At 40.2% G+C, this 21,508-nt stretch overlaps 1 protein-coding gene across 1 annotated transcript; it reads right to left on the bottom strand.

Moving 5' to 3' along the window:
* Positions 1 to 1,090: 1,090 nt before the first annotated feature.
* Positions 1,091 to 20,691, bottom strand: LOC119746089 (zinc transporter 9-like). Its single transcript, XM_038222879.1, has 15 exons — positions 20,503 to 20,691; positions 18,780 to 19,052; positions 17,268 to 17,373; positions 16,839 to 16,940; positions 15,968 to 16,050; positions 15,115 to 15,176; positions 14,426 to 14,481; positions 12,550 to 12,708; positions 11,329 to 11,504; positions 9,372 to 9,443; positions 8,103 to 8,261; positions 6,757 to 6,871; positions 5,673 to 5,802; positions 3,314 to 3,427; positions 1,091 to 1,587 (listed from the first exon to the last, which is right to left on the bottom strand). Exons 1-15 carry the CDS (start codon positions 20,573 to 20,575, stop codon positions 1,543 to 1,545), a joined length of 1,725 nt encoding a protein of 574 aa, XP_038078807.1. The 5' UTR covers positions 20,576 to 20,691; the 3' UTR covers positions 1,091 to 1,542.
* Positions 20,692 to 21,508: the final 817 nt, after the last annotated feature.

Here is a 21,508-nt window from a genome sequence, read left to right as displayed (position 1 = left end):
CAAACAGCAAATGAGCGTGTCATTTTGCTCTACGCAAACAGCGCAACATGTGCACATCCCTCCGCTGCAGATGCTTTTCGCTGTGATGCTTTTGACCGTCATGACACACTTAAGTTTTTTGCGCATCTTCTACTTGCGCGTTGCATTTAGAGTACACTTTTAAAATTCAATCCATCTATTTTGATTGTGTTCTACAAACACGCACATAAATTCAAAATTGTGTGCCCAGAGCGGCTTCAAAGCGTCTCCGCGCGCAAGAATGAAGAGTTAGCGCTCTAGTAAATTTAATATACATGTAACTCTACGTGTGTCACGCAGTTGCAGCAGGCGAATATTCGGTGAAACACAATTTTGAAAATATAAATATGAACTTCTTTGAAAAGGGACAGCATTAGTTTTAAACGGCTTGGATAACCGACCAAAAATTTTTTTGTCTTTGCAAAATAAAATGGTTTAAAGGTTAATTCATACGTGTACTTTGCATGAAAACATTCCCTGTAAAGTTTGAAGATTGATTGATTGATTGCTAGGACATCATAAATTTATGTTCACATTAACTTTTGTGCAAGGTACATGCCATCTTTAGCACGTTAAGGTTGTTCCCCTTGCTATTTTAGAGTGTCATCCCAAAAAGATGGATTCCTTTTCTACATTGCTATTTTCCTAGCAATACTCACAAAATTTACCTGTGAATGAGACATTGACTAAAAGAAAATCAACTGTTGATTTTCTTAAGATAAACATTATTGGGTCACTGCTTGGCGATATTTACCTCATTAAATTAGCAAGATTACATTTTGTGTTGAGTTAGTCTTAAGTACTTTGGAAAATGTCCAGTGCCTAACACCCCTCCCCACCAACCCCCACCCCCACCCCATCAAAAAAATCTGACTAGCTTTATGGCATAATGCCCAGCACACAGGTTACTTGGACAGATATCTAGTGTTTTACTCGGACGAGACATCATTGGAAATTATATTACATACACTGTCAGAATGCAATGGTGTGCACTTTAATGCATGCTGATTTATTTTTTAAAAATATGCACGGACTGGAAATTTCTCTAATACACTTGGAAGCATTACAAGAGTTGACATTTTCCCTCAAAGTTTTATTCAAATCGTTCATGCAAAAATCTCATCATACTCAATTGATGCGCATGTAGCCTTGAGGAATTTAATTTGCTCTGTGAAACACTGAAATTAGTGCTTATGACAACAATTCCTTGGTTACAGAAATTCTGTGCTAACCTTGTAAGCACAGAATTCTCAGTTATGGGATATACACATGCGCACCAGCCAAAATTCCTCACTATTCCATCGAATACGCCAACTCTCGGCACAGAATTTGCGCAGAATAGAATTTCGGTTAACAATAACCAGTGCCATGAATTTGGGCCCTGTTTACTTAATACACACATCTGCAATGTACATTTTACACTCACTGTACTGGTCAATGGTCCCATACCGGACACCGGTCCTTGCGTTCATGTATTGCACGTCGGTGAGATTATTTCAGAATGCCATCCCTGTTAACGACCACTCACAAGATCTCGAGATCCACGTGCCGCACGTCTGGGTTCAATTTCTGTACAAATGAAGAAATTGATAGTTTCACAAATCAGAAACAAACCTAACAAAACTTTGATTTTTTAACTGACTGTGTATTTAAACAAGAACACATATACTCGTTCCGTAGTTGTGGAGACTACACACGAGTTGTCCCATGGTACTATGGGGACCAAAGACGCTAAGGGGACAGCAGAAAGTCCCCATAACTTGGTCCTAATTACCCTAACAATAAGAAAACTTCCCCATAACGCGATGACGGCTTGACCTCATTCACCGACCGTAGTGTCATATTAATGGCGATTACTACAAAGCCAACATTGGCATATGTTTCTGTCTTTAATATAAAAGAACGCCACATTTATTTGCCATTAACAGAGTTCTTGCACCTTTAGGACAATAAAATTCCGTGACTTTTACATGACTTTTCCATTACCAAATCATGAAAATCCATGACCTGGTTCATCAAAATGCAGATCAAATATGTCAAACTTGTTCCGTGCAAAGTGCTTACGAGAAACAGAAAAACAACAAAGCAAAGCAGTAATGTCTTTCAAAATCAAAATAATAGTATCAGTGAGATTTGTCACATTTTGTCGGGTATAAAAATAAGATTTCCGACGATAAATCACAAATATAATAATTCACAAACTTTCGTGACTTTCCCATGACTTTGTAATTTTTACGAATTCCAATGACTTTTCCAGGCCTAGAAATTGAAAATAAAATTCCAAAAACTTTTCCAGGTTTTTTCCCCCCCAGGCCGCAGAAACCCTGCATTAATGTGAATAAAAAAAAAAAAAGTTGAAGAAAGTTGGGCCCGCACCAATTTTTGGCCTAATATTGCCAATCTTTTATACTAGTACAGATGATGCTTTTATAAAACCACTAAGAGGGCCTGACGTATTGATCCTATCAGGATCTTCATTTAAGGAAAAAAATGCAAAGACCCTTCTTGGATCAAAACACCAGGCCTTCTTTTGTTTCAGTTCAATCCAGTCAGTAAGCAGTTGCAGCAGTTTTGTTCACTTTTTCATTAAAAGAAATTGTATATTAACAAGACCTGTTAAAGTTACAGTCCATCATTTGCAGCTATCCAAAAAGTAACTGACATAATTATTGTTGAAAAACATACTTGGTGTGAAGATAGTAATGGGACTAAACTCCCAGTGAAATTATTCTATCTGGCAAGCTGTCATTTTGAAGGAATCAACGAAAGAAGGCTTTAAAGACACACCGTTGAAAATGTCCGTTAGTAGTTCTTTTTTTTTTTATTCGGCGAAGCGCACAAGCGTTGGCACGATGCACTCTCGGTTGCTATTATTCGTCGGATCGGTACGCGACATCGCGTAGCTGCAATCAGCTCAGTGACAACGTGTCTGAGACGCTGAATTCAGGCCCAATTCAAAACATGATTCAGCAACTTTTGATTTGAAATCGAGATCCTAGAATGCTGTTTTTCTCGGAATATACAGCTGAAACTTCATCAGGTTAGTTGTTCAGCACCCTTCTTTAGATTTTGAGCACGTTTGTTGCTTCAAACGAACAAAATGCACGAATTACAAATGATGGACTGTACCTTTAAACTATCTAATCTGACTAATTAGTAGTCAAGTGAATTTCTTGTGGTACTACTGAGAGACTTGGCAATACATTTCTGCATATCAATCTCTGAATCTACGACAGTGGTTGATTCTTAAATATTGATTTTTTTCTGGCCGATAAAAGAGTCAATGAAATGTTACCTTGATTTCCTTCTCAATCCTGTCCACCTCTGCCCCGAGTTTGTCGATAATCCTCTCTCCGTGCTTCAGCATGAATCCCTCGATCTCCTCCATGGTTGTGTATGTCTGTAACTCCTGTTAATCACAAATATGCCACACCCATTTTTACTCGACAAAGGTGGATGTTTGGAGGTTTAACAGCTGCATTGAATACAATGCCAAAGGTCAAGCCTTGCCAAGGCGGCCCGTCTTTCAACTCAACCCTACAGAGGGCACATCCGAGTTGCGGAGTAATCTGGCCTCTAGATCATGTGTCCCTGAGCAAGACACCTAACACTGAGAGCTTCTTACTCACCACCCAGGGTCAAATATTGCTGTGGCTGATAAGCCTCTAAGCATTTTTGTTCTGCTCCATGAATTTGGTGCCAGGAGTACAGTTTTAATTTTGGAGGGGGCAGGGGGGCACAAGCATTTTATTGGGGCACCAAGGGTGGATCCAGAACAAAATTTTCAATTTTTCCAAATTTTCAGGGGTCCAAGCGGCCTGCCAGCTGTTGTGCTCTTGTATGGCTTTATGATCGAGGATAGATACACAAAGGGACAACAAAAGATCTTTTCAGTCCTCGAGCGTTGGGTCTGTTGGTGAAAATGGTCTTCGATTGTGCGGTTATGTGCTTAGTCTATGGGAGAGTGTTATATTACAGGGACAAAGGGAAACACAAAGCATTGTCCTCGAGAGCACAGAAATTCACGACAGTATGTGGGCGTTTGTTTATGGTGTAAATCGAGGACACACACGTGCAACATCATCGATGAATCGAGGTCAGAAACCACATCGAGGACTCCTCGGTTAGGAAACGTGTACAAAACAAATGAGAGCTGTTGCAAAACAGTTAGAGTATAAACAAAGGAAAAGGGAAGAGGAACACAGGCCTTGAATTTGGGAATTTTTAGGGCAAGGCCACTTTGGCCTTGAATGGAGCAAAATTATAGAGGGCACCAAGGCCAGTTGGGAGGGCACCAAGGCCAAACTAATATCTGCAGAAGGGGCACAGAGGCCGGCTAAAATAAAATGCGAATTTATATCGGCGATCATGTAGTTTATGGCCCCTCTTTAGTTTCGATCAAATTTGAGTCAAAGGTGTTTTTATCATTCAAAAAATTACCTTTTCAACCTAAAGCAGACTTCTCTCAGCTTATATGGCACCTGTTTTGTAATTTTGAACACTTTTTGGGATAGAAATTACGTTTTTTGTAAGCGGTTTTATGGTTGGTGACGTGCGATCGCCATCTCTATTTTCGTGTTGCGTTTTTTCGTTGTCGTTTTCCCTCCAAATTCCCCTTAAAAATTCGAAACCCTTCCCTCTATCTATAACCTACCTGCATGTTCTTAATGTGGCTTAAAAGTTGATTTTGTTCTCTTGGGGAATCGGGCCCATGATTAATACACGATCGCCATTTACAATGTCCGCTTTTGACAATCGGAATTCGGAACACCATGTGCACGCGTGTTTTTACTATGCCCCGAGCTCGTTTGCCTCGTACATGAACATCAATGTGTTCTGTATGTACCGCGCATGCAAGCACTGAGAAAAAGAAAGTCTGTTGACTGCAGGTAAGATCTGCCGTACTTACTCCTGCTGGTATGTGTGTGTACGAATACAGACATATATTTTTACGGGGGGGGTGTCGCTACTTGAAGTATCGGCACATACAGGAACTGGAGATTCAGTTGTCAGTGTACGTGTGTGTACATCATGTACATTGTACATACAGTGGGGAATCGCCGGCGTTTGGCCGGCCGGCCACGGCCGTACTGCGCGCGTGTGATTGATTCGGCGAGATATTAAGACAACTGATCGGGCTGGCATGGCATCGAAATACATTGTCAATGTGTGGAAAAACAACTGGAATCAAGGATTGTAGTGGTTTTAATAGGCTGATAGATGTTTTTGCAAAAAGGGCACGACGGCCAAGGTAATTATGGGGCAAGGCAAAACTGGCCGTGAAGACAGGGATTTTTTGTGGGGCACCTCGGCCAGTAAGAAGGCAACGACGGCACTGGCCGTCGTGGCCGTCGTTCAATTCAAGCCCTGGGAACAATAGAAAATCCTTGATTTACACCATAAACAAACGAGGGTGAGTATGCGTACACATCGGCAATCGTGGACTAGGGACAAAAGGGTTAGGGCACAAACAAAGGGTCCACGATTGACTGATAGTCCATGATTGAAATTCATTGCAGCAATGAGCTTAACACTCTACCACAACTAAGACAGCCACAGAACGAATTCTACACTTCCAAACTGTCCAGCCAGTTGCAACAAATGGGAGACATCAAGTTTTTAAAAACTTTTTTTCGTGTGGTCATTTTCCTAACCTTGAGTAGGCTTTCCAGGTCCTGTCCGTCCAGGTAGGAACGGGTCACCTCCTTGCCGTCAAAGTCTAACTCCGCCTTGAACCGGATCGTGCCCACGCCCATGTCGGTGGCTTTCACATCATACACGCCCCTGTTGAGGAAATGAAGTTAAAATGAGGGGGCCAATTTCTCTGAATTGCTAAGCATAGATGTGTGCTAAGGAAATACACATCTGCTTAGCGGTGAACAGGTACCAGCTAAAATTCTGCGCATTGTGCATTGCTCTTGACTGGTACTCAGCTGAGCCCAATTTCACAATATTGCTTACGGTTAATAAAGAATCTTTGCTGGTTGCATGCTTATGTTGCTAGTTAGAAATTTTGGCTCATGGCCAGGGCCCAATTTTATGGCTCTGCTTACCGTTAGCCAAAAATCCCTGCTTACTGAAGCAGAAAATCCCGTGCTTAGGGTAAACGTATGTCAGGGGTTGGCAAGGAATTTTGCCTTATGCACATGCATGCATCCCATAACTGAAGATTCCGTTCCTACAGGGTTTCGTTTGGTTTGGTTTATTTGGCACTCACTCAAAAATACAAAAGAGTAGGGATACACGGAGACACATTTAAACATTTTAAGGCAGAAATTTTTCTGCTAGCATTGTTAGCACAGAACGGTGATTGTAAGCGCGGAATTACGTGGTTAGCAGAGCCATGATAGTAGGCATAGACTTACGGGGTTAGCGCAGTATTTTTATGCAAATGCTGTAAACACAAAACTGCAATCATACGCGCAGAATTCTGTGATTAGTAGAATCATGAAATTGGGCCCCGATTGTTGTCAGCACATAATCATAGAAAGCAAGAGACCAATCACTGGACATCCAAATTTTCAAGTGCTAATGCTGTGTATGCATGTAACTGTTTCTTTCTGTTTTTAAATCCTTTGTCCATCTTAATATTCTGAGCAGCATGGAACCATTTGATTGGCGAATCTGAGCTCACATTTTTATGAAGCTTGCTGCCTTGTCAGCCCATCTACCCCTTTGGTGATGTCACATGTGGCTATTGTTCACATTACATAACAAAACAACAAAAGAAACACTGACCTGACCATGACGTCATTTTCCAGCAGACTGCTTATCTTCAGTAATTCAGTCTCTGGTATGGATCGGCCCAGCAGAGCCTCCGTGTTACTGTAGATCAGGAACACAGACACGAAACCTGTGGTTTGAAAAAAAGAAAAGGTGAATATGTAGTTAAGTAAATGGTACTACAGATAACACGTGATTGGAAAAAAGGCAAATAATAGAGAAATGATACCAATAATGCCACACGCCATTGGTAAAATCAAGATTTTTCAAAGGGGGGGGGGTGTAAGCTAAGATGTTAAGTCCGGGATTTTTCAAGACATTTGATAGTGTTGTAGTTGAGTCCTTTACACATCCATTACAAGTCTAGTTATGAGTAAGTACAAGTCCATTGAAAAGTTTGGTCACAAGCAACAGGGGATGAACTAGTGGTTGGGTTAAAATCCGGATATTTTAACATTCAGCTTGAATTCCACTATTCAGTTTTCATTTTGGAAACTGGATACTCGAAAACAACCTTAAAAACCTGAGCCTTCCATTTTGTGTGACACAGGCTAAGGAAAACAACTAGAACATCCACCAGTTTGTTCCATGGTCTCTGACTGTAACTGCATTCACTTGCTAGTGGTCTTCTTGCTATATGAATGGCCTACCCATTCGTCCAATCAGAGAGTTCCCACCCATTTTTACAACATTACAGCTCTGCAGTGATTTTCGTAAAGAGCCAGTGGTCATTGAATCCCACGAACTATACTCCATCATCGTGGAAGGCAACATTCACTCGCGGCAACATGCGGCACCTCACTCGTCACTTTTTGTTGGCATGACTGTGAGCTGAATGGGAAGTTCCGATGAAATCGGATTAACGTTATTCTGTTTGAAACAAAAAAGTAGGATAAGGCCAAAAAAAATAGTAATCGGTCTCTGGTCAGACCGAAGTTCCGGAATTGTTGCGGCGACGTGTTTTTTGGTTTTTTTGGTGGCGTTTTTTTTTTTCCAAGCTCAAATTGTACAGAACAGGTGGGTACTACTTCGCTTTTGTGTGTCCTTATTATACATTGGTGTCCTCCATAATTTGCCTTGGTGCCCTTTATCATTTGCCTTGGTGCAATTTCCCCATTCCTTGGTGCTCCTTGGTACAATAATTTGAGGAGGTGCGGCAATAGAGGGCACTATTGTAGCTTCCGAGTTAATTTGAAGAAAAGAAAAAAGCTTGACGCGCATGATTAAAATCGATGCGCGCGCTGACCAGAGACCGAGTAGTTTTCTTTTTGGCCTAACCGGATTTTGAAATCTCCAATTTCTCAATTCACTAAGATGAATAATGACATTGGAATGCCTTTTTCAGTCTATTTCTGACCAACCTAAGATAGATCCAATCGCTAGAGAGCCCAGCGAGTCATACATGGGGTTGCCTGTCCATGACGTCAGCCCCATACAGCCAGCCGCTACAAGCACTCCTAAGACTGCCGCCGCATCCTCCAATAAGACCACGTTGATGCTTGGGTCTCGACTACGTAATACTGAGAGGAAAAAGACAGTCATGCTGTTAAAGGCATTTAGGATCATTTGCATTTACCCCACAAGTAACCTACCAAATTATTACCAAAAAGCTTACTTAATTAACTTAAAGATTGTACTGGTACAAAGCACGGTACACCCCATGAAGTTATTCCATTCGGCATGCTGTCAGTTTTGAAGAAATCAAATACTGTAGGTGATTACCAATGATCAGGGCCCAATTTTATAGCACTGCTTAATGGTAAGCAGAAAAGTTGTGCTTACTATAGCAAAAAATCATGCTGCTGCTTAAGCACAATTTCATGCTAACAGATGCGTGGGCATGGAGATTTCTATTGTTACGTCACTGATTTAAGCAAAGTTTTCTTCTGAGGTAAAGCCTGCTTTTGCTGTGCTTACTGCTTAACAGTCCCTATGAAATAGATGGAGGCTCTGTAAGCACAAAGTCGGCTGTTAAGCAGCGCTATGAAATAAGGCCCTGTCAATTGACTGATTTTTGGAATGAAAGGTGCTACTGACCAAATCGTGTTTCATGATCAAAAGGTTGTCTATCATTTTCACAGTTTTCAGGAAGAGTGCAATACCCACTGAGCTGAAACTTCAACAGGTTAGGTTTTGAACACTCCTCTTTAGATTTTGAGTTGTGTTATTATTGGAAACAAACAAAATGCTTGAAAAACAAATGATACTTTATGTACTTAATATTGACAAAATAAACAAGTAACCCCTCAATTGTGAATAGGAGAATAAGATGGGCCAACAAAAATTCTCTTTAACATATTCACTTTTTTTCTCTGAACAACTTTCCAATTTATAGTTTTATTTAAATGGAAAAAAGCTACTTTCTTTCCCCCTTCTATTTTGGACATTTTCAACCCTCTGAAAATACCCCTGAATTCTTGCTGGGTCACAATTAATTCAAATTTTGTAAAGTAAGTATTCAATTTTTGATGTATACTGATTTTTCTTTTAATGAAGTACATTTACGAAGGAACTTTAGAAGGGTCAGCCCTGTCTATCTTAGGTGAAACATTAATACAGTGAATACGCTTTAAAAAACAGAAATCACTTTGGTTTGGCCTGGGTGAATCCACTCAATAATCAGTTCTCACCGTATTCAGTGAAGCTTTGTTGCTTTTCCTTGGCTCCCTTCTTGATGGCATTGTAAGCAATGGAAAGAGTGGCTGAAACAAAAAACATAAAAAACACACAGTTATTGAGACTTTTCCATATTTGTAATAAATCCCCAAAATTCACTACTCAATGCTTAAGTCTGAGTTCTATATGTCTTACATACAAATCCACAAACGTACTTGCTCCGGGGCTGGAGGGACTACACATTGGTTGTAAAAAACCTAGAGTGGACACTCTAATGTCCCCACAACTTGGTCCAATCTTTGTAACCGAAAACTTCCCAACAACGTGGTCCTGGCCAGGGTATAAATTCTTTGTGTTCATTCATTGGTTACCTCCTATTATGGCTACGGCACTGCACAAGCTACGGACTCTGTGCACAAGTACTCAAGGGTTATAAAGAGAAAGTTCAGGGAGACCACTGTGAGAGACAATAGGCCTTATTCACGGGTCAGCTATATTAAATTGAAAGCGAGGTAAAATCCTCATTTTTGGAAATTGCAAATAGAAATGAAAGCAATAAAATAAAGTTAATTACAAATTAATACCAGTCTGCTCTGATGAATAATTTAAAATTTGTGATGAAAAATACCCTAATGTTTTAAGCCACATTGGAAAAGAAAGAAAGTGAGGCTTGGAACACATAAATAGTCTGGCACCATCCCATTCAACAATTTACAATTAGTAAAATACATTTAGGGAACACGACCAAATATAAGGTGTATCGGAGCATCACTAGCAGCATCTGGCATTTACGCGAAGATGCAACTGCCACTGTTTTGTGCACATTCACAATAAACTTAAGTCATACGTACTTGAAGCCATACGCGCCCACTGGAGCGCTCGGAAGTGGTAAAAAGCACTATCCACTGTGCACGGAGTTAATTTTTCCATAAGTTAACTCAAGCTTGCACTCAGATTGTTGAGCAAGAGAACGTTATTGTTTTCACCATCTAGAAAATGTGTCACTCCTTTTTTCCATACTCTCATTTTTTTTATTTCACGATATAAGCAAATACTCACATTTGAAAAACACCCACTTCTGTCCTTAAATGACTTGATATTTCCACCTGATAGTTTGAGACCCTCATTTCTTAGTACTTTTCTTGACTTATTCTCTAGCTGTACTGGACGGTCGATCACAAGTCAAATCACAAGTCAGGTCAAACGTCAAATCCCAAGTCAAATTACAAGTCAAATCACAATTCCAATCACACGTCAAATCGCAAGTCAATCACAAGTAATTCACATGTCAATCACAAGTCAAACACAAGTCAAACACGAGTCAAACACAAGTCAAATCACAATTCAAAAGTCAAATCACAAGTCAAAAGTCAAATCACAAGTCAAATCACAAGTCAATCACAAGTCAATCACAAGTCAAATCACAAGTCAAATCACAAGTCAAACCACAAGTCAATCACAAGTCAATCACAAGTCAATCACAAGTCAATCACAAGTCAATCACAAGTCAATCACAAGTAATTCACAAGTCAATTCACAAGGTAATCACAAGTCAAATCACAAGTCAAATCACAAGTCAATCACAAGTCAATCACAAGTCAATCACAAGTCAATCACAAGTCAATCACAAGGTAATCACAAGTCAATCACAAGTCAATCACAAGTCAAATCACAAGTCAAATCACAAGTCAAATCACAAGTCAAATCACAAGTCAAATCACAAGTCAATCACAAGTCAATCACAAGTCAAATCACAAGTCAATTCACAGGCCTAGTCCCAATTATCACGAAATGAACAAAGACAAAGGAATGCCTTTGTTGCAGTCCCATTTGAACATCCTGTGAACCGACTTCAGACTGGAGGATTCAAGATTGACTTCAGTGACTTGAATTAATTTGCATTGACTTGTGAGTTATGATGATTGTAACATCTTGATTATAACTTTGAGACGGACGTAAAGATCAACACACCTCCCTCTGTGAGGAGCGCACCAGCGAGAATACAGTACGACCACAGCAGCGATTCCATTGGCTCGGGATGAATCAATCCCATGATGCCGTGGTAGCAGGACAACCCGGCGCCGATGCAAAAGATGGCCACTCCACTGATGAGGGAAGACACGTAGCGAATAGTGGTGAACCCGTACCTGCAGGGAAGGTCAAGGGCAAACAAAGTATGTGTTCAAACATGACTGAAGAGAGTTTGAGGTCAGGATTTGTTATTTTTAGTTAAAAAATTTCAAATATCATTTTGTCATATCGAATTTTCAATTTGAAAAAAAAATGATATGGACGATAATATCGAATAATCAAGTAATATTGATGTTGGGCACGATTGGTGTGCGCGATTGGTCAATCAAGCTGCGCTACCGGACAATCGTGCTGCCACTGGTTGATCGCGCAACCATCAGTCAATCACCTTTTCTTTCCAATTCACACCACTGGAGGATTGTCTTGGAAAGGGAAGTTAAGTCTGATATTTCTACAGGATTGACAAATCACGCAAGTAAATTTCTGTGCAATCGAAAGATAGCGTAGATCCACCGATTGCGCCCAACATTGATATATCGATGAAGCCTCTAACAAAGTACCTTCTAATTGTTCAAAATTTGCAAATATCAAAAAATGAAATGATCAAATTATCACGAAATATCTTATTGGATTGTTACGGAATAACAGTCCAAAGCATCCTGTAAAATTGTGGCTTCTGGTGTGCTGACATTTTCAAAAAAACTTGTATTTTTCCAATGCTGGTCGGCCGACCAGCGTTGGAGAAAACTGTTTTTTTTTTTTCCCAAAAAAACTGCTCCTAATTTTTCATATTTAGTTATCCCGCATTTTCTTTGCAATTGTTTACACACCTGTGAAATGGTACAAGCCTGCTATACTGATTCTCTGACCTTACAATTCCCCAAAGGCTATAAATTGCTCCGTTTAATCTTAAGTGGGGTCAGGGAACCAGACTACAAGAACATGGTTGGTTTTCTTGGTTTTCAAGCATTTCCGAACCCAAAACGTGAAGCAAGTCAGTTTAACAATATTTGCTACAACATACTAATCCTCCAAATCCATTCATTTCTGAAAATTGCAGCAAAAGCAAATGTTGTGCATTCCCTTTAATGCAAAGAGTTCATACAAGTAGGTTCATTTCATAGATCCATGCGCTCTGTTTCAAGTACCACCAAGTCTTACGGATGATCAGGGGATGGTCCCTTGATGGACTGCCTGATGCCCAAGGCCAGGATGACCTGGTTGCACACATCGGCAGCCGAGTGGATGGCCTCTGAGAACATGCTGGAGGAACCGCTGTACATCCAGGCTACCAGCTTGAACAAGAAGTTGGCTGCATTACTGGAAACAGAACAAACCGGACGGTTGGGGGATGAATTAAAAAAAAGAGCAACTCAGAAATGTTGAGGGATTATTCATCTCTCACTTTTCATATGAAGTTATTCATTGTTCAGTAGATTTAAAGTGGTTTTGCGTCGTGAGTATCTTCTTTGGCAGACACCAGCATTTTAGAGTATTTAAAGTGGTTTTGTGTCATGAGTATCTTGGCAGACACCAGGATTTTATAGTATTCATGATTTTTTATTATATTTCCTAATTTCATTTCTCATCTACATAATTCTCCCTCCCCTTATCTCCCTCATGGTCAAGCTTTTTAATGTATTTCTGTGCATTATTTATACAAGATTGGATTGTTTTTCTTAATTAATTTATTATTTGAAGTGTATTTTATGATTTTTTTTTTACATGGAAAGCGCATTTGAACACACCTGTTTTAATCATGGAATTTGCGCAATATAAATAAATATATTATTATTATAATAATCAAGCTTAGCACTGACAGTCTTGCTTTGGGTGCTTTCTTGGAATTTGACTTTACACCATGTTTTGTTAGTGCCTTTAGTGATGTCTAATAGACAAAGACATAATGAAGGCATGCAACTGGGAATTTAGAAAAATTAAGGAAATTCCAAACCACACAAGACTTTGTACAGTGCTTTTCAATTTGTAATGGCATTCATGAGAAGTCAAAATTGAGGAATCAGCGGATCCGAGGAAAATTTGCATGCCTGATAATGACGTCCGGCTTTGTTTACAAGTGAGAATTTCTATGGGAGCCAGGCGGGGACGCCAGCCTTTCGTCTCCACCTGCTCCCATAGGAAAGCACACATGTAAACAAAGCGTGATGTCATTATGTATTAGGTCTATTGTTGTGATATAACTTGATTTCACAGCATGTGTGACCGTTAAAAATGTATGCTGTTTTGTATCTCTTTAGACATTTTGTCCATGTTCTCTCTCCCAACAAGAAACCAAGGTTTTTTTTAATGATTTAATGATTGGTTATCATTTCTATTTTGGAATTGCTTTTTTTAAAAGCTAGTATTTGTGTAAATTGTAAATCAATCATTACACGTGAGTGGTACTTTTTTTTAAAGGGAAAATACAACATTTGCAAACATCAAAAAATAAAACTACCAAATCATTTTGAAATACTTTGCTGGACTGTTAGTGAATGACAGTGTAAAGCATCCTGTAAAATCATGGCACCTGGTATACTGTCATTTTCAAGAAAAGTGGTATTTTTGTATCAATTTCCAACGCTGGTCGGCCGACCAGCGTTGGAAAAAACTGGGTTTTTTTTCAAATACTGGCCCCAATTGACCATTGCACTTGTTTGCAATTGATTACACACCTATGAACGGGTACAAGCCAGCTAGACTGGTTCCCTGACCTTACAATTCCCCAATTTATGTTAACTGCTCTGTTTCTTCTTATATGGAGTCAGGGAACCAGACTACAGGAAAATGATTGTTTTTCTTGGTTTTTATAGCATTTTCGAACCCAAAACCTCAAAAAAGTCAGTGTAACTATATTTGCTATATATTTCCAACCCCCCAATTCCATCCATTTCTGAAAAATACAGCAAAAGCAAATGATGTATATTCCCTTTAACAAGACTTCTTGGAATAAATCAAATTCCACTCGTATACCTGGCAGTTACCCGATGTTCGGGACTGACCATTTCTGAAATGAGCAAACAACGGCTGGACTCACATGATGATAGCCGACATGACAACCTTGCCTGCTCCTTCAAAAAAACTCGGCTTTGGCTGAAGAAAAGCAAACAGAGAAAGAGGAAATATAGCTATTTTCATTAAACCCTGACCCTGCCAGATGCAACACAGTGCAAAAGGTAGTAAAAGTCGGTGGGACATTGCTGCACTTAGGCCAAAAAAAATAATAGTTCTGCTTCCGGTTTCCCTACCTACCCTATTCTGACAGCCCCTACCCTAATTTTTTTATTGGAAAAATGAGGAAAAAAAACACCCAAAACCATCACTTTATACCTTTTATCCTTGACTACACGCAGACGCCTCCATATGATCGTACACAAAAAAAAATGGCAAAAAAAACAATTTCCTACCTACCTACCCTATTTTCGAATGTCATGTAATTGGAAGCAGAACTCTTTTTTTTTTTTTTTGCCTTAGCCATCAACACCAGTGCGAATTCTGAGACAATGGGAGCTAGTCAAGACATAAGTTACGCACTATTTTGTGAAATCGGCTGCTGGACTTGAAATGTTGACAGCTGGTCAGCGGTTAATGTTCAGTTTATGCAGTTTAGGGCATTATAAATACTCGGAGACTGGGTCAAAGAGTCAGTCAGTCATTCAGTCAGTGACTCAGTCAGGGCAAAATGAAGCAAGAAAGACTCTAACTCATTGGTGAGGTACCACTCACCGGTTTAGCTTCGCCAAAGTATGAGTCAAACTCCTTCATTGCTCTCTTCAGCAGGAAAACATCTGACAATATAAACATTTATAAATAAAAAATCATTCTAATGCTAATTCCAATTTCACTGCATTGAGCAATTTTCATGCAAATTAAAAAGAAACTTCAGTTCACATAAAAGTAGGAGAACATCAAACAGAATACATTGGGCTGTCAAAACTGTTGACATTGGGCTGTCAAAACTGTTGACATTGGGCTGTCAAAACTTTTGACATTGGGCCGTCAAAACTTTTGACATTGGGCCGACAAAACTTTTGACATTGGGCTGTCAAAACTTTTGACATTGGGCTGTCAAAACTTTTGACATTGGGATGTCAAAACTTTTATAAAGTTTGTCCTTAATTCATGTCAAGAATTTTTCTTAAATTTCATCGGTACCGGCCAGGATTTTGCATAGTAAAGTCAAGTCTCTTGCAAGCCAATATGGCGTATCAGGCCAGCGATTATCTCCAGGTTTCAGTGGATATGAAACAACTGAGAGTATTTCTATTCCCCCTGGATGGGATGCTGGTCCATCGCAGGTTACTCCCCAACTAATGCTAATGCTGGTACCCATTTATACTCCTGGGTGGAGAGAGGCAAGAAGGGGTGAAGTGGCTTGCCCAAGGACACAACATATTGCCAGCAGCTGGATTCGAACCCCTGACCCTCTGATCATGAGTGACGAACCCTAAACACTAAGCTGCACTCCCTCTGAGTATGTATGAACACTGTTTATCCCAAAAGGAGAATCTTCGGATCTTTTAGTGCGAATGCACAATTGGATAAGTGAAGTGGCTTATCGCCTGGCATCTACACTCACGTTCCTTGTAGATGTCTTCCCTCTGTTTTCTTCTCTTCTTTTCCAACTCCAAGGCCTCTTTACTTCCCCAAACCTCAATTGCTCTGATGGCCAAAAAGACACAAAGTGAAGATTGGACTGGTACCAAATACCATGTGAAACTATTCCGCCTAAAATGGTATCAATGGTGTCAACTGTGCCCATAAGCACAGATTTTTAAGTGCATTTAATAGCAACATAATCCAGTTAAAATCCCCCAAAATTGGGCACATACGTTTCTTTTGTTTTCTCAAAATGTATACTATCCACTGAGCTTAAAGTTCAACAAGTTAGTTGTTATGCACCCTTCTTAAGATTTTGGGCTATTTTGTTGTTTTAAACAAACAAAATGCACAAAGAGTATTTGTAAGTTTCCATACATGTACCTTTAACAATCAGTAATGCATACATGGGAATTTGGAGAAAAAAAACAAGGAAATTATAATACACACAAGACTTAGTACACTGTTTTTCAATTTGTAATGGCATTCATGAGATGTACAAAAATGAAGAAATCAGCGGATCAGTTGCATGTCTGAGCCATCTCCACTCAAACCTATGCTAGCCGACTACAGTTGGGCTAGTCTAGTAAACTATTTAGGAACAGCCTAATGAGGTCTGTCGCATTACTGCTCACAAAAACCAACAGAGCTAGGGAGCCAGGACCAAGGTGACATTTTGACCATCGTAGGACCAGAGATGATGGCAGGTTGTTTAGTAAACAAGCCTACACGTAAGTTATGTCTGACACAATTCCACCACTAGTTGACCAACGTCTATATTGTCCAACATGTTGGGACCCCGCTGTCGCATCTCTTATTTCTTACAATAATCTCACAGACTGTGGACTCACTTTGCCTCAACGTCTGATCTGAGAAACACCATCATCGCTTCTGAGTTGCCTTCTTGCTCATAGGGACTCCGCCTCGTCGTCTTGCGCAGCTGCTCTAGATCACTGATTAGAAAAAATATATAAATAAAAAACAAACTAAGAATGGAATGCATGGTTCAACGACGAAGACCTTAGACTGTCTTCTGTAGTCTTCCTCTTGTTTTAAGGGTTGGCAACATCTTTCAAGCATAATCCAGACCTATAGTTATGCATGGCTGAGCAAAAACAACTCAAGGTTTGACCCAAGACTTTGACAAAGTGCATTCTATGAAATCAGTAACGCACTTTTGCCACGTAACCTCAATCCTCCAAACTCCTCCACTCTGGCAAAGAGGATTTTGAAGGATTCAGGGCGGTTAGGGTTAAAGACAGTACAGTACTTGAACTAACCTTGACTTTAGTAAGTATTCGCTCATAGCTCGTACTGCCGTGATGGTGATGTTGTCTGTGTATTTCTTGCTGTAATCAATTCTTCTTCTCTTGTCTTTGTAGGAGACTTTTAAGGGGAAAAGAACGAGAAAAGTACTGAATGTGACTGCTGGAGTCGATTTCACGAAACTCATCTTATCTTACGACTCATCTTTGGACTTAAGACAAGTACCGATTCTAAGATCGAACCCAGCTAAGACGCGTCCTAAGACCAATTTCACTAAACGCATCTTTAAGCAAGACGCACCAACATTACCAATTTGTTTGTTTTTACCGCTCGGGGAAAAAAAGTCGTTGAAACGAAATACGCAAAACCAATTGCCCACTCGTATGCATAGATAACGAACTTTCGGCAGAAAAAAAGTTTTCTACTCATTAAATTTCACACGTAAAGAAGGTCTTCACAAGTTACGATGGTCATTAACCCTACCCGAACTCAACCCATCAAAGTTCAACAGCAGGTTTTGTTTAAATCTGTTGGGATAGGTACAGTACCCCTAAACTGATGGTCGTTTACACTGGGTTTGGCATACCTCCAGAAACTAAGTCCAACAGTGAGTGTGTACAATTTCCCATGTGGGTGTTGGAATTTGCCAGAATGGGTATGGTTCCTAGTAAATTACGCTGGGGAGTTAGGGTTAATACACTTATGGGTAAACATCTTGCTCACCAGTTCATCACTCTATTTCGAGGACCAAAGCAGGCCCTACATTTTATTATTAAAGCTGACTAGGTGCTTGCGTATAATTTAATTTTGTAAATAATTAATTTTTTTGCAAAACTATACCACATGTCAGAAATCTTTTCAAATCTGTTTTCTTCCTCGAAACTAAGGCTCTAGGCCGACACTCGTCTTAAACGAGAAGAAATTGCAATGATGTCCATAGACGATCATATAGGGCTTGTTCAATGACGGCCATCTCTGTAGGAGAACTGCAACTGCGTATTTTACGCAATCAAGCACGCATTACGCAGTGTTGAAAATGTTCCAAACACGGGCACTTGTTGTTTGAAATCTGTTCGAAATACGATGCAGCCATTGCACGTTGTGCAAGTTGACGCTCAAAATGCCGATGCACGTGGATGGTCTGTAGGAAATGACGTCATTTGAACGAGACCTAGATACAAATTAACACACTATTCATGAGATAAGAGGCTAAGACCGATCTTAAGTTAAGACAAGTTCAGCCAAACGGCTTCGCCCCAGGTGCTACATTTGTATGTGCCCCTCGTGTGTTAGAAACGCCATATCACACATCGGAGCATTAAAACAAAAATGGTTAAACATGTGACAGAGTGGCTTCATACTAAAAAGTAGATAAACTAAGTTACCATTCTTGGGTCTGTAACTTTTCGTGGGTTTTGCCGAGTAACAAACACTGAATATTCATTTCAAATAAGAATCATGCATATAATCGTCTTTTTTTTTTTCATTAAAAAAAAAAAATTTGTGCAGAAAAAAATCTGATTTACCTGTTTTAGTTTCAGTTGGCAACTTTGTACTTCTGGCCTGGGCCACATTGTTTTCGTCTTCTTTCTTTACATTCTCTGTCCCTTGTGTTGTCTGCTGTGGGGTCTGCTCTGCTGTCTGTTCACCTTTGTCACCATCCTTACCCTGTTTGTCACCGTCTTTATGAGTGCACATTGCTCGGAGTCCCCACCATGTCAGAAGCGGTGAAGTGTTCGCTCGCGAAAACCTCAAGTGATTCCGACTTGTTTTAAAGTTTGACGCAAAAATGGGCTTACCTTAATAAGAATATAATAGGAAAAAAAAACAGAATCTTAAACTGAAGATCAAATGAAACGTAAAATTTTTAACTCAGATGTCTAAAGGGACATTATGTCCACTCACCCTCTTTATATCGATATAAAAGAAGTCCCACCTTTTTCAGACGTCTATTTTTTGTGTAATTTCCAGGTTTGTTTGCACACGTTAGCGTATCTAAATTCCAACATCGAAAAGATCACACGCGTGCTGGATCGTCAGTCACGTAGACTTGAGTCAAGGCACACGTGGTATCCTGGACACGGAAAAAGACCACATGAGTGCAGTGGTGGCACACGCAGCCAAAGAGCTCCGCCACTCGCATGGTCTTTTTTTGTGTCCGGGTTGCAATGTGCGATCCGGATGATCCATCAGCACGCGCGTGATCTTTTCGATGTTGGAATTTACATAAGCAAACATGTGCAAACGAACCTGGAAATAACACTATCGCTATAATAAAGAGGGCGAGTGTGCTTCTAAAGCGTAAATAAACTACAAATATAGTTTAAATGTGAAAATCAAAATTTGTCAAGGAAAAAATTCCACACTGGATCACCACTTACCTGCGGCCAAACACATCAATTTTCACCTCACCTTATGATTTCACTGTTTCCTGAATGGCGCAGCCTGCACATATCGCATAGCCGTGTATGCGATATGTGCAGGCTACGCCGTTCAGGAAACAGTCGCCGGTGTACGCGTGCACACACGATATGCCCGACTGTGAATGCGGGTGCATCACTTGACCGGCGCGCCGTACGTCATCAGTTTGACCTCACAATTTGAATGAATCGTACGCAACAACAACATTCAAGATGGCAGTTACCGGCACGACAGCTTGGCGAGGCTCGGTTTCCGAATTGAAGGTGAAATTTCTCTTTTCTTCTCTAAGGTATGTGAACCTAACCACCACCATTTGTATTTCCAATTCCCACTGAAGCCTACAGGGCCGAGGGCGCATAAGGCAGTTTGAAGACTGTTTTTGTGGTGAAATCTGACGATTTTGATTGGGGGTACGAGTGAAAATGGTCAAAACACGTTAATGGTACCCATATACGGCCATGAACCTAGGACTCTACTATCGCCCGACCATCTCCAAATGTTAAAAAAAGCGATCCGTAGAGTCCTACTCGGACTAATTTCAAACAATGCATAAATGATTCTAGCTTGAGTAAAAACTCCAGATGACATGCTCCATATTCATTCACATGTAACGCTGGAGGCATAATCTGTTCTTTAGAATGTGGTAGCAAGAGACCCTAACAAAATGGCCTCTCAAAAATTGTTCATTTTCACCTCTAATATCCCACCCCAGAGTTCATTTACATACCTCATACATTCAGCTTACTCAAGCTAAAAATGATTCAATGCCTAAACACAAATTCAACCACAAAATCAAATTGCAATGCCACTCACTTTTCTCAAACTTACCATTGTATCTATGGAAAGCTGGTTGAAAAACCAACTGCCTAGCTATTCGGATGATAGCTGGTGAAAATGACATACTGAACCGGCAAATTTACCAGTACTTTTTAAGTGTTTTTGTGTCATCAGGACACAGTTTCGGCACACCAGCACTTTTTCATGTCTTTGGTTTGCTTTGGTATAAATGAAGGGCGCCACCAAGTGTTTTCTTAAGGAAAATTCTAGGCGCTTTTTACGGCGGAGCTTTCCAAAAAGCGATAGGAATCCCCCCACCCCCTTTAAAGACATGTATTTTTTTGTTTATCAAACCACAACGACTTATCGACAACAGACATGAGTGGCACTCCACCCCGCTTTCCTCATGTTGCAGTTGATAGCAAGTCGATTTTACACTTCTGTTTAAAAAATTAAGAGTCTACAATAAATAAAATAACACCAAAAAGTAGGATTTTTCATCAAGAATCCCTCTCCCCCAACAAAAATAAACACATAAAAACAAACAAGATCCAAACAAAAGAGATGCAAGCCATTTAAGTAATTTTACTGACTTTTTGACCAGAAGATAAGCTCATTTGATAGTCCCCTTCCTAGATTTTTTTTTTTTTTTTTTTACAAATGCTGATATGATCACGACCAGCAAAGTTTTCTGGTCCATAAAAAAAAGAAATTCTGAAAAGTGGTTAATTCTTTTCTCTCAAAAGTGTTAAAAGCGGAAAGTGAGGGTATCATATTGGCAGGGGCGGCACAACCGGGGGGGGGGGGGGAGCTAGGGGCCGGGGGGGGGGGGGGGGCTGGGGGGGGCACTTGCCCCCCCCCCCATTTTCCCAGGCCAACAAAAGTGCCCCTCTCGCGGTTATTTACTGTGCCCCCAGCCCTCGAGATGAAAACCAGGGTGACCGTTTTAGCCGATTTTCGGCTGACTTTGACGTATTTTTTATTAAAAAAACGAGTTTGAAAGAAAATTTGACAGAATGGATTTTTTTGGCAGATTTCTGGCAGAATTCTGCAAAGA

This window comes from Patiria miniata, unplaced genomic scaffold (assembly GCF_015706575.1).
Source record: "Patiria miniata isolate m_02_andy unplaced genomic scaffold, ASM1570657v1 HiC_scaffold_7, whole genome shotgun sequence".
NCBI lineage: Eukaryota > Metazoa > Echinodermata > Asteroidea > Valvatida > Asterinidae > Patiria > Patiria miniata.
This window is presented reverse-complemented; position numbering and strand designations above follow the sequence as displayed.

Excerpts from the sequence above, each read along its gene's own strand:
- LOC119746089 (XM_038222879.1), bottom strand. The coding sequence starts at position 20,575 with ATGTCATTTTCACCAGCTATCATCCGAATAGCTAGGCAGTTGGTTTTT. Across the intron at positions 12,709-14,425 it reads GTCATGTCGGCTATCATCAT|TAATGCAGCCAACTTCTTGT; the intron begins GTGAGTCCAGCC and ends TTCTGTTTCCAG. Across the intron at positions 5,803-6,756 it reads GAAAATGACGTCATGGTCAG|GGGCGTGTATGATGTGAAAG; the intron begins GTCAGTGTTTCT and ends TTTCCTCAACAG.